This window comes from Pleurodeles waltl, chromosome 4_2 (assembly GCF_031143425.1).
Source record: "Pleurodeles waltl isolate 20211129_DDA chromosome 4_2, aPleWal1.hap1.20221129, whole genome shotgun sequence".
In the NCBI taxonomy this organism is placed as follows: Eukaryota; Metazoa; Chordata; class Amphibia; order Caudata; family Salamandridae; genus Pleurodeles; species Pleurodeles waltl.
In genome coordinates this window covers 81142813-81159902 of record NC_090443.1, presented here as the reverse complement: position 1 = coordinate 81159902, position 17090 = coordinate 81142813, and the positions used below count along the sequence as shown (strand labels likewise).

Sequence of the window (17090 nt, the reverse complement as noted above, 5' to 3'; positions counted from 1 at the left end):
AGTTATTTCCCAAAAAGCGGTGGATCAGCCTGTAGGAGTGGAAGTAGTCTGAAATAATGTCCTTAATACGGCTTGACCTACTGTGGCTTGTTGTGCGGATAACACGTCTACACAGTAGTGCTTGGTGAATGTGTGAGGCGTAGACCATGTGGCTGCCTTATATATTTCTTGCATTGGGATGTTTCCTAGAAAGGCCATGGTAGCACCTTTCTTTCTGGTTGAGTGTGCCCTTGGTGTAATGGGCAGCTGTCGTTTAGCTTTAAGGTAGCAGATTTGGATGCATTTAACTATCCATCTGGCTATACCTTGTTTTGAAATTGGGTTTCCTGCGTGAGGTTTTTGAAATGCAATAAAGAGTTGTTTAGTCTTTCTGATGTTTTTTGTTCTGTCAATGTAATACATTAATGCTCTTTTGACATCTAATGTATGTAGTGCCCTTTCAGCTACGGTATCTGGCTGTGGAAAGAACACTGGAAGTTCCACTGTTTGATTTAGATGGAACGGTGAAATAACCTTTGGCAAAAATTTAGGATTGGTCCTTAGGACGACTTTATTTTTGTGTAGTTGTATAAAAGGTTCCTGTATAGTAAACGCCTGAATCTCGCTTACTCTTCTTAGGGAAGTAATGGCGATGAGAAATGCCACCTTCCAGGTTAGGAACTGTATGTCGCAGGAGTGCATGGGTTCAAAAGGTGGACCCATAAGTCTAGTTAGGACAACATTTAGGTTCCATGAAGGAACAGGTAGTGTTCTTGGTGGTATAATTCTCCTAAGGCCCTCCATGAATGCTTTAATGACTGGTATTTTATATAGGGAAGTTGAATAGGTAGTTTGCAGGTATGCAGATATTGCTGCAAGGTGAATCTTAATGGAAGAGAAAGCTAGGTTAGATTTTTGTAAGTGAAGCAAGTAACCCACTACATGTTCTGGAGTTGTGTGTAATGGTTGTATTTGATTAATATGGCAGTAGCAAACAAACCTCTTCCATTTACTTGCATAGCAGTGCCTGGTGGATGGCCTTCTTGCTTGTTTTATGACTTCCATACATTCTTGGGTAAGTTGTAAGTGCCCGAATTCTAGGATTTCAGGAGCCAGATTGCTAGATTCAGCGATGCTGGATCTGGGTGTCTGATCTTTTGGTTGTGCTGTGTCAACAGATCTGGCCTGTTGGGCAATTTGATGCAGGGTACCACTGATAGGTCTAGCAGCGTTGTGTACCAGGGTTGCCTCGCCCAAGTTGGTGCTATCAATATGAGTTTGAGTTTGCTTTGACTGAGTTTGTTTACCAGGTAAGGAAGGAGAGGGAGAGGAGGAAAAGCGTAAGCAAATATCCCTGACCAGTTCACCCATAGGGCATTGCCTTGGGATTGTTTGTGTGGGTATCTGGATGCGAAGTTTTGGCATTTTGCGTTCTCCCTTGTCGCAAACAAGTCTATCTGAGGTGTTCCCCAGAGTTTGAAATAAGTGTTCAGAATTTGGGGGTGAATTTCCCATTCGTGGACCTGTTGGTGATCTCGAGAGAGATTGTCTGCGAGTTGATTTTGTATCCCTGGTATAAACTGTGCAATTAGGCGAATTTGGTTGTGAATTGCCCAATGCCAATTTTTTTGTGCTAGCAGGCTTAACTGCGTGGAGTGCGTCCCCCCCTGCTTGTTTAGATAATACATTGTTGTCATGTTGTCTGTTTTGACGAGAATGTATTTGTGAACTATTATTGGTTGGAAAGCTTTTAGTGCTTGAAAAACTGCTAGAAGTTCTAGGTGATTGATATGCAGTTTTGTTTGATGTACGTTCCATTGTCCTTGTATGCTGTGTTGATCGAGGTGTGCTCCCCACCCTGTCATGGAAGCATCTGTTGTTATTACGTATTGTGGCACTGGGTCTTGGAAAGGCCGCCCCTTGTTTAAATTTATGTTGTTCCACCACAGAAGCGAGAGGTAAGTTTGGCGGTCTATTAACACCAGATCTAGAAGGTGACCCTGTGCTTGAGACCACTGAGATGCTAGGCATTGTTGTAAGGGCCTCATGTGCAGTCTTGCGTTTGGGACAATGGCTATGCATGATGACATCATGCCTAGGAGTTGTAATACCATCTTTGCTTGTATCTTTTGTGTTGGATACATGCGTTGTATGATGGTGTTGAAATTTTGAATTCTTTGTGGACTTGGAGTGGCTACTCCTTTTGATGTGTCTATTATGGCTCCCAGGTATTGTTGTACCTTGCGTGGCAGAATTTTGGATTTTGTGAAATTGACGGTGAACCCTAGTTTGAAGAGGGTTTGTATGATATGATTTGTGTGATTTGAGCACTCTATTAACGAATGGGCCTTGATTAGCCAGTCGTCTAGATATGGGAACACATGTATCTGCTGCCTTCTTATGTGTGCTGCGACTACCGCTAGACATTTGGTAAAGACTCTTGGTGCGGTTGTTAATCCGAAAGGCAGTACCTTGAATTGGTAATGTATTCCTTTGAATACAAACCTTAGGTATTTCCTGTGCGATGGGTGTATTGGTATATGGAAATAAGCATCCTTGAGGTCTAAAGTTGCCATGTAGTCGTGCAGTTTTAGCAATGGCAATACTTCTTGTAGTGTGACCATGTGGAAGTGGTCTGATTTGATGAAAGTGTTCACTACTCTGAGGTCTAGGATTGGTCTCAGTGTTTTGTCCTTCTTTGGTATCAGAAAGTACAGTGAGTAAACTCCTGTGTTTATTTGTGTGTTTGGCACTAATTCGATTGCATTCTTTTGCAATAGTGCCTGCACTTCTATCTCCAGGAGATTGGAATGGTGTGTTGTTAAATTTTGTGCTTTTGGTGGTATGTTTGGAGGGAATTGTAGAAATTCTATGCAATAACCATGTTGGATAATTGCTAGAACCCAAGTGTCTGTAGTGATTTCCTCCCATGCTTTGTAATAATGACCTATTCTTCCCCCCACTGGTGTTGTGTGGAGGGGGTGAGTGACCTGTGAGTCACTGTTTAGTAGTAGGGGCTTTGGGGCTTTGAAATCTTCCTCTATTTCTAGGGAATTGCCCTCCTCTATATTGTCCCCGAAAACCTCCTCTATACTGTCCCTGGTAACTGGACGGTGTGGCTTGTGAGGTGCTGGCTTGTGTGCTTTGACCTCGAAACCCCCCTCGAAAGGGCGTTTTACGGAATGTGCTGTAATTCCCTCTGCTCTGCGGGGAGTAGAGTGCGCCCATGGCTTTGGCAGTGTCCGTATCTTTTTTGAGTTTCTCAATCGCTGTGTCCACTTCTGGACCGAACAGTTCTTTTTCATTAAAAGGCATATTGAGAACTGCTTGTTGAATCTCTGGTTTAAATCCAGACGTTCGGAGCCATGCATGCCTTCTGATAGTTACAGATGTATTAATTGTCCGTGCAGCTGTATCTGCAGCGTCCATGGAGGAGCGGATCTGGTTGTTGGAAATGGTCTGTCCTTCCTCGACCACTTGCTTTGCCCTATTTTGTAAGTCCTTGGGCAGATGTTCAATGAGATGTTGCATCTCGTCCCAGTGGGCTCTGTCATAGCGCGCAAGTAGTGCCTGGGAGTTCGCGATGCGCCACTGGTTTGCAGCTTGTGCTGCGACTCTCTTGCCAGCTGCATCGAACTTGCGGCTTTCTTTATCTGGGGGTGGTGCATCTCCAGATGTGTGGGAGTTGGCCCTTTTCCTAGCTGCTCCTACAACAACAGAGTCTGGTGGCAGCTGTGTAGTGATGAAAACCGGGTCCGTAGGAGGCGGCTTATACTTTTTTTCCACCCTTGGTGTGATTGCCCTACTTTTGACCGGCTCCTTAAATATGTCTTTTGCGTGCCGGAGCATACCAGGGAGCATAGGCAGGCTTTGGTATGAGCTGTGGGTGGAGGAGAGTGTGTTGAACAAGAAATCATCCTCGACCTGTTCTGAGTGGAGGCTTACATTGTGATATTGTGCTGCTCTAGCCACCACCTGAGAGTACGCGGTGCTGTCTTCTGGTGGAGATGGCTTTGTAGGGTATGCCTCCGGGCTGTTATCTGACACTGGGGCGTCGTATAGGTCCCATGCGTCCTGATCTTGGTCACCCTGGCTCATGATGGTGTGAGCTGGGGAGTGTGATGGAGTTTGTGCTGGTGAAACGTCAATCACGGGCGGAGGAGAGGGTGGTGGTGTAACTCTTTTCACCACTTTTGGTTGTGGTGTTTGTTCCGTCTGGAACTCCAACCTCCTCTTTCTCCTAATGGGGGGAAGGGTGCTTATTTTTCCTGTCCCCTGCTGAATGAAGATACGCTTTTGCGTATGGTCCACATCAGTTGCTTGTAGCTCTTCCTCAAACCTATGCTTCTGCATTTGGGAGGTTAGCGAGTGCTCTTGTATAAGAGCCTGAAGCTGGGTCGCTTGCAGTTTGTTTCGGCATCGAAACTTTGTCTGCGTGTTTTTTCGGCTCCGAGGTGACTTTTTTCCTTTTCGGGGCCGAAACCTCTCGGCGTCGATCTGTTTCGGTGCCGCTGTCTCGGCGTCGAGCCGTGTCCACACCGGCATCTCGGTGTCGAGACTTGTCTCCAGCACTTTCTCGGTCCCGAGAAGGCTGCGTGCCGGTGTCTCGACCGGAGTCGGACGATCTCGGCACTGTTTGGGCCTTTTTCGGTGCCGACGGTCGGTCACCGAATTTATGGGTCGAGCCATGGCCTGGTGGCAGTGGCGTCCCCTGGGCCTTGTAAATGTTTCTCTGTGTGGTTTTCGACGTCTTACTCACGGTTTGTGTATCGTCGAATCCTTCGGAGTCTGAGTCTTGGATCGAGAAGGTACCTTCCTCTTCCTGTTCCTCGAACTCCCGTTGGGCTGTCGGTGCGGACGCCATCTGAAGTCTTCTGGCTCGACGGTCTCGGAGTGTTTTTCGGGACCGGAACGCACGACAGGCCTCGCAGGTGTCTTCGCTGTGCTCAGGTGACAGGCACAGGTTGCAGACCAAGTGTTGGTCTGTGTAGGGGTATTTATTGTGGCATTTGGGGCAGAAACGAAACGGGGTCCGTTCCATCGGCGTTCTTCAGCACGCGGTCGGGCCGACCAGGCCCCGACGGAGGATCGAAAAACTACCCCGAAGGGCACCGGAGCTCTTCGATCTTCGATGCGGTGTTGAATGTAAGTACGCCGATCCCGAATGCAACAATACCGACGAAAATCTTCCGAAATTAGCTAATTTTTCGTTCCGAAACTCGGAGCGACAGGAACACGTCCGAACCCGATGGCGGAAAAAAAACAATCGAAGATGGAGTCGACGCCCATGCGGAATGGAGACAAAAGGAGGAGTCACTCGGTCCCGTGACTCGAAAGACTTCTTCGAAGAAAAACAACTTGTAACACTCCGGCCCAACACCAGATGGCGAGCTATTGCAGAACATGCGTATCTACAGCGACAGATGCCATCGAACGTATGGTTACTTTTCTGAGGTAAGTAAAGCACTTACAAGTTCAGTCTCCTGATCATAGCCAGCCCACCATTGGGGGTTCAAGGCAACACATAAGTCACCACACCAGCAACACAGGGTCGGTCCAGACCAGGTTTTTTTTTGTAGAGCACTGGGAGTGGGGGGGGGGGGGGGGCACAAACAGGCACACAAAACATACCCTCAGTGGCACAGGGGCGACCGGGTGCAGTGTGCAAAGTTGGCGTCAGGTTTGCTATAGAAAGCAGTGGCGGGACCCGGGGGTCACTTAGGTGATGCAGGCAGGGCACAGGGGGGCTTTTCGGGCCAGCCACTGACTGGGCTAGGGAGAGGGCCGCCTGCTGGTCACTCCTGCACTGGAGGTTGGTTCCTTTCGGTCCTGGGGGCTAAGGGTGCAGTGCTTGGTCCAGGCATCGGGTTCTTTGTTACCAGGCAGTCGCGGTCAGGGGGGGCCTCTGGATCCTCTCTGCAGGCGTAGCTGTTGGGCTGCAAGGGGGTCATCTCAGGTTATTCACGAAGTCGCAGTCGCCTGGGAGTTCTCTCTGCAGTGTTGGTTCTCTGAGCTCGAGCCGGGGGCGTCGGGTGCAGAGTGTGAAGTCTCACGCTTCCGGCAGGGAGAGTGAGTTCTTTAAAAGTTGCTTCTTTGTTGCAAAGATGTTGTGCTTGTTGAACAGTGCCGCTGTTCTCTGGAGTTTCTTGGTCCTTCGGGTTCAGGGCAGTCCTCAGAGTCCTCAGAGGTCGCTGGTCCCTGTCGGATGTGTCACTGTTCAGGTTCTTTGAGTCTGGAGACAGGCCGGTAGGGCTGGGGCCAAGTCAGTTGTCGTCTCCGTAGGACATTCAGGTCAGCAGTCCTTCTTTGTGTAGGTTGCAGGAATCTGATTTCCTGGGTTCAGGGTCGCCCCTAAATACTGAATTTAGGGGTGTGTTTAGGTCAGGGGGCAGTAGCCAATGGCTACTCTCCTTGAGGGTGGCTACACCCTCCTTGTGCCTCCTCCCTGAGGGGAGGGGGGCACATCCCTATTCCTATTGGGGGAATCCTCCAAAACCAAGATGGGGGATTTCTAAAGGCAGGGGTCACCTCAGCTCAGGGCACCTTAGGGGCTGTCCTGACTGGTAGGTGACGACTCCTTGTTTTTCTCATTATCTCCTCTGGACTTACCGCCAAAAGTTGGGGCTGTGTCCAGGGGGTGGGCATCTCCACTAGCTGGAGTGCCCTGGGGCATTGTAAGACGAAGCCTGAGCCTTTGAGGCTCACTGCTAGGTGTTACAGTTCCTGAAGGGGGAAGGTGTTAAGCACCTCCGCCCAGGGCAGGCTTTGTTTCTGGCATCAGTGAGCACCGGAGTCCGGAGGAGATAATGAGAAAAACAAGGAGTAGTCACCTCCAGCCAGAGCAGCCCCTAAGGTGTCCAGAGCTGAGGTGACGCCCTGTCTTAGAAAATCCTCCATCTTGGCATGGAGGAGTTAGCCCAATAGGATTAGGGACTTGTCCCCCTACCCAAAGGGAGAAGGCACAAGCAGGGTGTAGCCTCCCTCAGGTACAGTAGCCATTGGCTACTGCCCTCCAGCCCTAAACACACCCCTAAATCTAGTATTTAGGGGCGACCCTGAACCTAAGAAATCAGATTCCTGACGACGTAACAAGAAGGACTGCTGACCTGAAAACCCCGCAGAGAAGAAGGAAGACAACTGCTTTGGCCCTCAGCCCTACCGGCCTGTCTCCTACTTCAAAGATCCTGCAACAGTGACACATCCTGTGGGCCCAGCGACCTGTGCCAACTCAGAGGACTTCCCTGCAACTCACAAGGACCAAGAAACTCCGGGGGACAGCGGCTCAGTCCAAAGCGACAACAAGAAACCATCTTTAAAGGGACTCTCACCTCACTCCAGAAGCATGCATCCCCACCACTCTGCACCCGACGCCCCCAGCCCGTGTCCACAGATGCAGAGAGGACCTCCAGGCGACTCCCACGGCGTGTCTACCCTGAGCCGACCTCCCTGCACCCCACGACAACGCCTGCAGAGGGAATCCAGAGGACCCCCCTGACCGTGACTGCCCGGTAACAAAGAGCCTGGAAGGAACACTGCACCCGCAGCCCCCAGGCCCTTGAAGAACCAACCACTGGTGCAGCAGTGACCAGCAGGCAGCCCTCACCCTTGCCCAGTCAGTGGCTGGCCCGAGACGCCCCCCTGTGCCCTGCCTGCTTCGCCTAAGTGACCCCCGGGTCACTCCATTGATTTCAATACAAAACCCAATACCTTGTGTGCACACTGCACCCGGCCACCCCGTGCCCTGAGGGTGTATTTTGTGTGTTTGTTTGGGAACCCCCCCCCCCCCAGTGCTCTACAAAAGCCCCCTGGTCTGCTCCCCGAGGACCAGGTACTTACCTGGAAGCAGACTGGAACCAGAGCACCCCTAGTCTCCAGAGGTGCCTATGTTATTTGGGCCCCTCTTTACCTCTGCACCTGACCGGCCCTGTGTTGCTGGTGCTGGGTGTTTGGGGCTGACTTGAACCCCCAACGGTGGGCTGCTACACCCCGGAGACTGAACTTGTAAGTGCGTTATTTACCTCACAAACTAACTTGTACTTACCTGCCCAGGGAACTGTTGAATTTTGAACTGTGTCCACTTTTAAAATAGCTTATTGCCATTTTATGCCAAACTGTGTACATTACTGTTTTCATTCAAAGTTCTATGTATACCTATGTAAAGTACCTTACATTTAATGTACTTACCTGCAATTTGACTCTTGTGGTTCTAACATAAATTAAGAAAAGAATATTTTTCTATATAAAAATCTATTGGCCTGGAGTTAAGTCATTGAGTGTGTGTTCTCATTTATTACCTGTGTGTGTACAACAAATGCTTAATACTACCCTCTGATAAGCCTAACTGCTTGACCACACTACCACAAATAGAGCATTAGTATTATCTATTATTGCCTCTGGCAAGCCTCTTGGGGAACCTCTGTGCACACAATCTTATTTTGATATAGTATATACAGAGCACGCTTCCTACAGGTGTCGGTGAATGATTTCCATCAACAAGCCTTGCCAAAGCCAAATTTGCAGTTGGAGGAAGAGGTGCTGTCGGGGACCAGCAAGGCCCAGGAGGACTCTACCCAGGAGGGGGAGTCAGATGGGACCCTCCGGGTCACAGAAGGCCCACAGGAGCAGAGGCAGCACCCACAGGACGGGGACACACAAGTTGCTGAAGCAGCCTACGCAGCACTACAGAAGCTGCTCCCATGTCGCCGGAGGACCATGCAGAGGCCCAGGAGTTGCAGGAGGGAGTGCTACGAGCTGGTGCTACAAGTTGCCTGAAGCTCTCCTTAAAGGTGAAGCAAACCAGCCTTGGCAGCTGCAAAGGATGCAGTGCACGCGAGCGCGGTCTTGCGTGGAGTGGAAAGGACTTACCACCACCAAAGTGCGACAGCTTGTAGAGAGGACCAAGGGAGACTCTGGACCACCATCCATGATGCAGTTCCCACACCACTCATGGCAACCAGGTACCTGTGGTTACAGGGGAGTGATGCCTTCACCCCAAGGGAGATTCCTTCTTCTTCTTGTGCAGGTTGAAGGGTTGCAGTCTTCTGAGGATGCATGGCTGGGGAAATGTTGCAAAGCTGGCAGTAATTCTGGATACAATGTTGCAGAAGAGTCTTCCTCGTGGATCTGCAGCTTGTATGTTCCTGGAGGGTCCAGTTGCGGTTCCGGAGGCCAGAAGTCGAAGCAGAGGTTGCAGAGGAGTCCTGCTGGAATCTTGCAAGCCGAACCTGAGGACCCACCCGAGAAGAAGATCCTGTGTAGCCCAAAGAGGGGGCTTGGTCACCTAACCAGGTAACTACCTATCTGAGGATGCCTCTGACGTCACCTGCCTGGTCTGGCCACTCAGATGCTCCCAGAGTTTCCTGCTAACCTTGCAATCAAGATGGCAGAACCCAGGGACCCAGAGAGAGGAGCTCTGGGCACCACCCCTGAGGTGGTGATGGACAGGGGGCTGGTCACTCCCCTTTCCCATGTCCAGTTTTGTGCCAGAGCAGGGACTAGAGGTCCCTGAACCGATGTGGACTGGTTTATGCGTGGTGGACACCAAATGTGCCACCCAAAGTAAACCAGTGGCCTGGGGAGGCTACCTCTTCCAAGCAAGTCACACCTACTTCCAAAGGGAGAGGGTGTTACCTCCCTCTCCTAAAGGAAATCCTTTGTTTTGCCTTCCTGGCCTTGATCAGATCAAGCAGCAGGAGGGCAGAAACCTGTCTGAAGGGTGGCAGAAGTTGGGCTGCCCAGAAAACCCTGTAAGACTGGTGGTAGCAATGCTGAGGGTCCTCTAAGGAGCCCCAGAGTGCATGGAATCATACATCCCATAGTTGCAACAGTATTGGGGTATGATTCCAACATGCTTGATACCAAACATGCCCAGGTTCGGAGTTACCATTATGTAGCTGGACTTAGGTAGTGACCTATGTCCAGTACACATATAAAACGGCGTCCCCGCACTCATGAAGTCCAGCAAAATGGGGCTGGGGTTTGTTGGGGCACCTCTGCTAGTGCAGGGATGCTCTCACACACAGGTACCTGCACCATGCTCTCTGGGCTGAAAGGGCCTACCACAGGGGCGACTTACAGTGTCCTGGTGCAGTCACCTGTAGTGAAACTGGGTGCGTGCACCCGGTTCATGCAGACTGCAATTGCAGCCCTGCAGAACCATTTGCTTAGGCTCCCTATGGGTGGCAGAATAACTGCTGCTGCCCATAGGAATCCCCTGGAACCCCAATGCCCTGGGTGCCTAGGTACCATATACTAGGGACTTACATGGGGGGGCACCAGTATGCTAATTATAGGGATAAAAAGTTACCAGCAACCAAATTTAGAGGAGAGAGCACAGTCACTGGGGTCCTGGATGGCAGGATCCCAGTGAACACAGTCAAATACACTGACAAACAGGCCAAAAGTGGGGGTAACCAAGCTAGAAAGAGGCTAATTCCTATAGATGTCAATACGCCTGTAAAATAAATGCATAAAAGAACACACACTGTGTTGCCGTTAAAAGCTACACATCATGTTGCATCTTCAGTCTATCAAAAGGTCTGCCTGTTGAACCATCAGTATAACCTAACGGAATATAGAAATGAAAGACTGCAAGGCCTTAATCATGAAAAAAACAGACGTCAAAAGCTGAGAGGGGCTGGCCCAAAACACGCAGTGTTCTTGTAGGGCTTTTTTCTTAAGATTAGATACTATTAGTACACCAGACATAAAAGCAGTTTATAACCAGTACCAAAAAAAACATAAGACATACTCCAATGCAGAAGACATGTAATGAAAGCAAGTAAGTCTATGCGTGAAGTGCACATCACCCTTCTTAATCCAATTTAAAATAGTCGGCACCATTTTCACTTCTTTATTTGGTTGTTCAGCCTGGCATGTGCTTTAAGGACGATATCACAGGATCTAAAGCAGGCAGTTAAATAACTGGCATGTTGCCCGTCTGTTTCCAGTTCTCTGGGAATTTGCCAGCAACATCACATTTATTTTCGTAGGTGGCCACGCTTGTTTTGTTAGACCTTACTTTGCATTCTGGGACTGTCAGGTTAAATGAAAATAATTTACAATAAATTTGTGAAGGCACAAGGATATTAACAATCATGAATTTAAATATTCATTATTTTTAACAAACAAACGTTTAACAGCAACACCGAAGCATCAGCCACGTGTTAATGTGTACCTGTCACTCCAGTATATGTAGTCCTCAAAGACAGACACCGAGAACATATCCATATTGTTACTGTTCAGAACCACCTCTCGGTTCTCTCCGGTCTCCAGATCTATCCTCTCGATCTTGTCTGTTCGCGCATCACACCAGTATAACTTTCCCGCCTGCAATCAGTTACCGCAAACAAGAAAGTAGGAAAAAATTGTGAAACAGGAAAATGAACACTAGTTGTGGAACTGAAGTAACAGAGCTTCACTATATTCTAATGCTTTGTACTGCTGGACTCTGACAAGATTGACTGCTGGATGGTCACAGCCCACGGTGGAAGGAGGTTTTGGATGGAGAAAATGTGCGTGGGCACTAGTAAAAAAAAAAATCATCTCCCCCTACAAATGTGTCTGTTAAACTCGCCTTTGGATTCAGAGGTTGTGTTCGGGATGTTCAATTTATGAACACTGTTTAATGTGAGCAAATGGTTGCTTCAATTAAGTAGTAATTCCTAGGGCATACGATCACTGCCAGCAAGATACAAAACAGTTTCTTTAGACAGCACCAAACACCAACAAAAACTGCAAGTCTTGCACTTGGTTTCTTGACGATCGGAGGATTAAGTTTACTTTCGCTACAATCCAACAAAAGTGAACCAGAAGGGGATGATGCATACACGGGTGCAGATTGCTTAGCATTCTGAAAAAAATATTTAAATTTAAAGCTGTGTTTTATTGTGCAAATGGGCAGAATTAACAGAAAATAAGCAAACATTGAGCATGACTGTGGTAAAACTGAGGTGGGGTAAGAAGTAATCATTAACGGATGCATATAGAGTTTTTGGCAACATCTTTATACTTTTCATTAGTGCTAGACTGCAGCCTGAAAAATATCTTCCCAGGAAGACACTAACAAAAGAATGATTGCCCTCGATATGGCTTATGACAAACAGTATTCAGTGGACTTCCATTTTTATAGGAAAAGCTTGAGGACGTACCTCATAATCTATTGAGATTCCATTTGGCCAACTAATGCTGATGTTCACCAACACAGCTCTGTCGGTGCCATCAAGGCGAGAACGCTCGATGCGTGGGTATTGGCCCCATTCCGTCCAGAAGAGGTACCTGTCAAAGTACAAAAAAGCAGCACAATCAGGCGGCGAAGAAGAAATGGTACAAGAGAAGAGGCAGGAGAGGCACATAGTGGGGGCGAGGAAGAAAGAAGGGCATGGGGAGGGAAATATCTACGGGGAAGTAAAAGATTAATAGGAAAAATGCAGGGAAAAGGCTAAGTGGTGAGATTTAAAAAAGACAATGTAAAGGATAATACGCCCTGGAAGCAGGAAACAGGGTGAAATGACAAAAAAAGGACAGATCAAGTCCAATAAGTAAGATCATCATATACAGAGCCCCACCTTGGCTAGATTGGACCTTTGCTACTACCCCTGCGTTCTAGAAGCCGAAGCAAATAGAATCTGTGGTTGCTGGGCGGCTCTATGACATGCACAGCTCTCACAAACACATTCTCACACATGGGCCATTTTCATCTACACACTCAAGTGAAAGCTGCCAGTAGCTGGAAAAGGCATGTAAATAGGGAACTGGAAGAAGTGAAAGAGCAACAATCAGGAATGGAGACAGAGAAGAAGACAAAAAGCTGGGTGCAGCTAGAAAAAGGGGGGGGGGAGACAGGAAAGGAAGCCATGAAAAAAGTAGGCCAATTCCAATGGGGAACAAGAAACTGCACAGAAGCCAATAAACCAATTTTGGTGGATGGAAGAAAGAAAAAGGCTTGAGAACAGAGACAGTGCGCTCTGTGAGAGGCAGAAGATGCAAGACAGTTTAACAAAACTGATTGTGAAAGGCAAAATAAACAAGATGTACATGGGTGATGTAAATAGCTCTGGAGAAAATAAAAGAAAACTAGTTACTTACCTGTAACTATAGTTGTCCAGTAGTGGAATCTTTCATAGATTCACATGGTTGAATCATTCCCCGTCGTTAGTATGGAAGTCCCTGGTACCTTTAATCAAGTAGTACTAACATAGGGTTAAACTCAAAATATCAGTCATTTTGAGAAAAAAGGACCAAGCTTAAGAGTCCACCAATCAGGCGACACCACCCTTTAGAACCTTACTGAGAGAAGCTCCAGTCCCTCAGATTTTCTTTGCACAAGTGCGTAGTGGATTTAACAGTAATCAGAGAGGTAAATGTGAGCTTCTCCGGGGAGGTGGGTGGGTCGCATGTGAATATATGAAAGATTATAATACTGGAGAACTATAGTTACAGGTAAGTAACTAATTTTCTTACTCCAGTATTGGAACTTTAATAGATTCACATGCTTGAATCGGAGTAGTAAGCAGTAGTGATGCACATTGTACAGTAAGTATCACAGGTTCACATATATAAGCATCAAACATCTAAATAAACATATGGATATATTAAAGTTTTAAACATTAGATATTACGATTGTTACGTGGAATTATACTGTACCCAAATGTTTTTTTTTTCTAAATGAACAATGTGCAGATCTGACCTTAGGATGGTGGTATGAGAGAGATAGCTCAGCTTTACTGGAAAAGATGTCTCAGGACCACCTGGCCCACTGCTACTTCTCCTTGAGGCACTGCATCTAGGCAGTAATGTCTGGTAAATGTGTGGCAGCTTTTCCATGTTGCTGCCCTACAAATGTCATGGAGCGGCATACCTGCAAACAGTGCTGCAGATGAGGATACTGCACGTATTGAGTGAGCACGGACAGAGGCTTGTAGTGGCTTGCCTGTTGCATGATGGCAAAAACAGATTGCTGAAGAAATCCACCTTGCAATGCTCTGTTTGGACAGAGGTTAACCCTATCTGGGTGCACTGTATGCCACGAATAGCTGGCTAGGTTTGCAAAAGTCTTTGGTCCTATCCAAATAGAACTCTATGCATCTTTTAATGTCTAATGTAATGTCTAATGAGTGTAGAGCCTTCTCTGTTGCAGTTGTCGGATTAGGAAAGTGTTTTCAAAACTAGCGGCTCATTTATACGGAAGTCTGAGGGATTTATTGGTATGAAACCTGGGTTTGTGCGTAAGATTACTTTATCCTGTCTAATCTGTAAAGGATCTTGGATAGATAGTGCCTGGATCTCACTGTCTCACCTGGCTGACGTTGGAGCAATGAGGAGGGCTACCTTCCAGGAGAGAAACTTCACAGAAGCCCTATGGATTGGCTCAAATGGTTGCTTCATGAGTTGTGCAAGAACAATGTTGAGATTCCATGAGAGAGGAGGAGGTCTAAAGGGTGGAAAAAATCTGAAAAGTCCCTTTACAAATTGCTTAATTATTCTGGAGGACCACAACTAAGGTGAAGAGTTCAATCATCTAAAAGACAAAATAGCCACCAGCCTTAAGGAGTGAGCAAGACCTGAGTGTGCCAGATGCAACAAAAAATGCAATATTTGTTCTGGTGATGAGGAAATAGGATCTATCTGTTGTTGTTGGCACCATAGACAGAACCGCTTCCATTTACATTATGTTTTATTGGTGCTAATTGCTCTGGCCCTTGACAATATACACCTGCACTCCTGGGGATGGCTAGATGTGCAAACTCATGGTGCTCAGGAGCCATGCTGATAACTGCACTGATTGAGGATGCAAGACTTGTCTGTTGTTCATTGTCAGCAGATGTGGAGATATTTTCAGTGTGATGCAAGATTTCACTGAGAAAAGAAGAAGCTCTGTGAAACAATGCTGCCGAGGCCAGTTTGGGGCTATTAATATCAGTGTACATGGCTCCCTCTTCATTTTGGTTAGGACCCTTGGAATCAAAGGAATGGGCAGACAAGTGTACGCATTCCTCTATGATCCTCATTGGTGATGCCAACATGCGTGGTATCGGCATTTGGTGTATTACTGGCTGGCAAAAAGGTTGAGGTTGGGTGTCCCCCACTGAGAGAATATGTGGTTGACCGTGGACTGGTCCAATTCCCATTTGTGACAGAGTCTATCTTGTTCGGCTTCCCTGGGGCATGAACTGCTTGCAGTAGTACTCCATGCAGCATGGCCCAATCCCAGATCTCCTGCGCTTCCTTGGAGAGAGGAAGGGATCTTGTACCTCCCTGTTTGTTGATGTAATGCATTGTAGTGGTATTGTCTGTTCTTATTAGCACCTCTGAATTGGCTACCTTTGGAAGGAACACCTGCAAGGCCAGGTGAACTGCTTTTAGTTTTAGTAAATTGATGTGCAGTGTTTGAAGTAGTGGTGGTCATTTGCCACTGATTTGTGGGTCGTGCAAAAACGCTCCTCAACCGTCTAATGAGGCATCTGTGGTGATAACCCATGGGGCTGGCCAGTAATGGAATGAGAAACCGATGGAACGATGATGCTTCTGAGACCACTACCCGAGAGCCTTGGTGATGGCTGGAGGGATCTTGATGTGGTCTTCGAAGCTCCCCGAGGCTTGAACCCATTGAATGCTGAGTTGTTCCTGGAGGGGGCACATTTTGTCTGCAGAATGGAACTAGAGGGATGCATGAAGATATCATCCCCAATAACGACTTGTAAAGGCATACTGAAATGTATTTTCTTCTTTGAACTGACTTTGCCAGATATACTAGTCTTTGTTGTCTTTCTACAGTGGGGCAGGCAATGCTGGATTGAGTGTTCAGGTTTGCCCCTAGAAAAGTGATTGCACGTGATGTTTGAGGTTTGGACTTCTCCCAATTTATGGTTAGTCCTAAGCTGTTGAGTAAGGCAATGCACTTTTTCGTTGACTTGTGTGCTGCTGAGAAGGTGTTTGCTTTTATCAGCCAATCGGCTAAGTATGGGAATACTTGATGGTTTCTTCTCCTTAGGAAAGCTGAAATAGGTGCTAGGCACTTTATGAATATCCTGGGGGCTGATTTTAGGCCGAATAGAAGGACTCGAATTTGAAAATGGCTTCCGGCTACCATTAATCTTAGGTACTGTCTGTGGAATGGATGGATTGGGATGTGGAAGTATGCCTTCTTCAGGTCTAGGGTAGACAGAAAGTCTCCATGGTTCAACAGGAGAAGGATGTCATGGAGAGTTATCATGTGGAAAGATTGCTTTTTCAAATAGGTGTTTAACTCTTTCAGATCGAGGATCGGTCTCCAGTCTTTCTATTTCTTGCGAATGAGGAAGAATAAGAATCTGGAGTAAAATCCTTTCCCTCGTTGCAACAGTGGCACCTTTTCTATTGCGCCCTTGAGAACCATTTTGTTGATCTCCATTTTGAGTTGGTGCAGATACTTTGGAGAAGACTTGCAAGGAGGATTGGGAGGAGGTATTTGGACAAACTCCAGTGTGTGTCCAACCTTCACCAGTTGTAAGACCCACTGGTCCGAAGTTATGATTTGCCATTGCTGGAGAAATAATGACATTTTCCCCCCTAGTTTTCGAGGCAGATGTCTGGGGGTAGCGGGAGCACTGGATGTATCAATCTATGAGCTGAGTTTTTTGCTTGATGATCTGGTCGTCCTCTAGGGATAGCCCTATTGTAAGATGCTTGTGGAGGTTGCCTCTGGGAATATTGTTGGCAAAATTGTTGAGAGGTGGATGCGAACAATGGATATTTAAACTGTTGATAGCCTCCCCTATGTGAAGGTATACCACGTCCTGTCATGCCACATAAGGGAGACTTTCGAAACTGCAGCGTTCCTAAAGATTTAGCAGTCTCTGTGTCAGATTTTATTGATTACAACGCCTCATCAATATGCTTCCCAAAAAGTGCATGACCATCAAACTGAAGGTCTAGTATCTTATTTTGTACCTCCGGGCAAAATGATTTGGCCTTCAGCCAATATTGCCTTCTGAGGACAGTAGCCCCTATAAGTTGACGAAATGCAGTGGTGGCTATGTCCATCGCACAGTCAATGATTTCTGCCAATGTGCGTTCCCTTTCCTGCAGTATCTTTTTAGCCTCTGGTTTAGTGTACTTCAGCAGTTGTTCAA

The 17090-nt window shown here is 47.3% G+C and overlaps 1 protein-coding gene across 2 annotated transcripts in view; it reads right to left on the bottom strand.

The window, feature by feature from the left end:
• The window catches only part of LRP1 (LDL receptor related protein 1), a 1410884-nt gene that overhangs the window by 738643 nt on the left and 655151 nt on the right, over positions 1–17090 (bottom strand). For both annotated transcript variants that reach the window (XM_069230782.1, XM_069230783.1), the window contains exons 38-39: positions 12129–12255; positions 11156–11307 (exon numbers count right to left, since the gene is read on the bottom strand). In XM_069230782.1, the coding sequence (XP_069086883.1) occupies positions 11156–11307; positions 12129–12255 (279 nt within the window). The remainder of the gene's footprint in view (positions 1–11155; positions 11308–12128; positions 12256–17090) is intronic.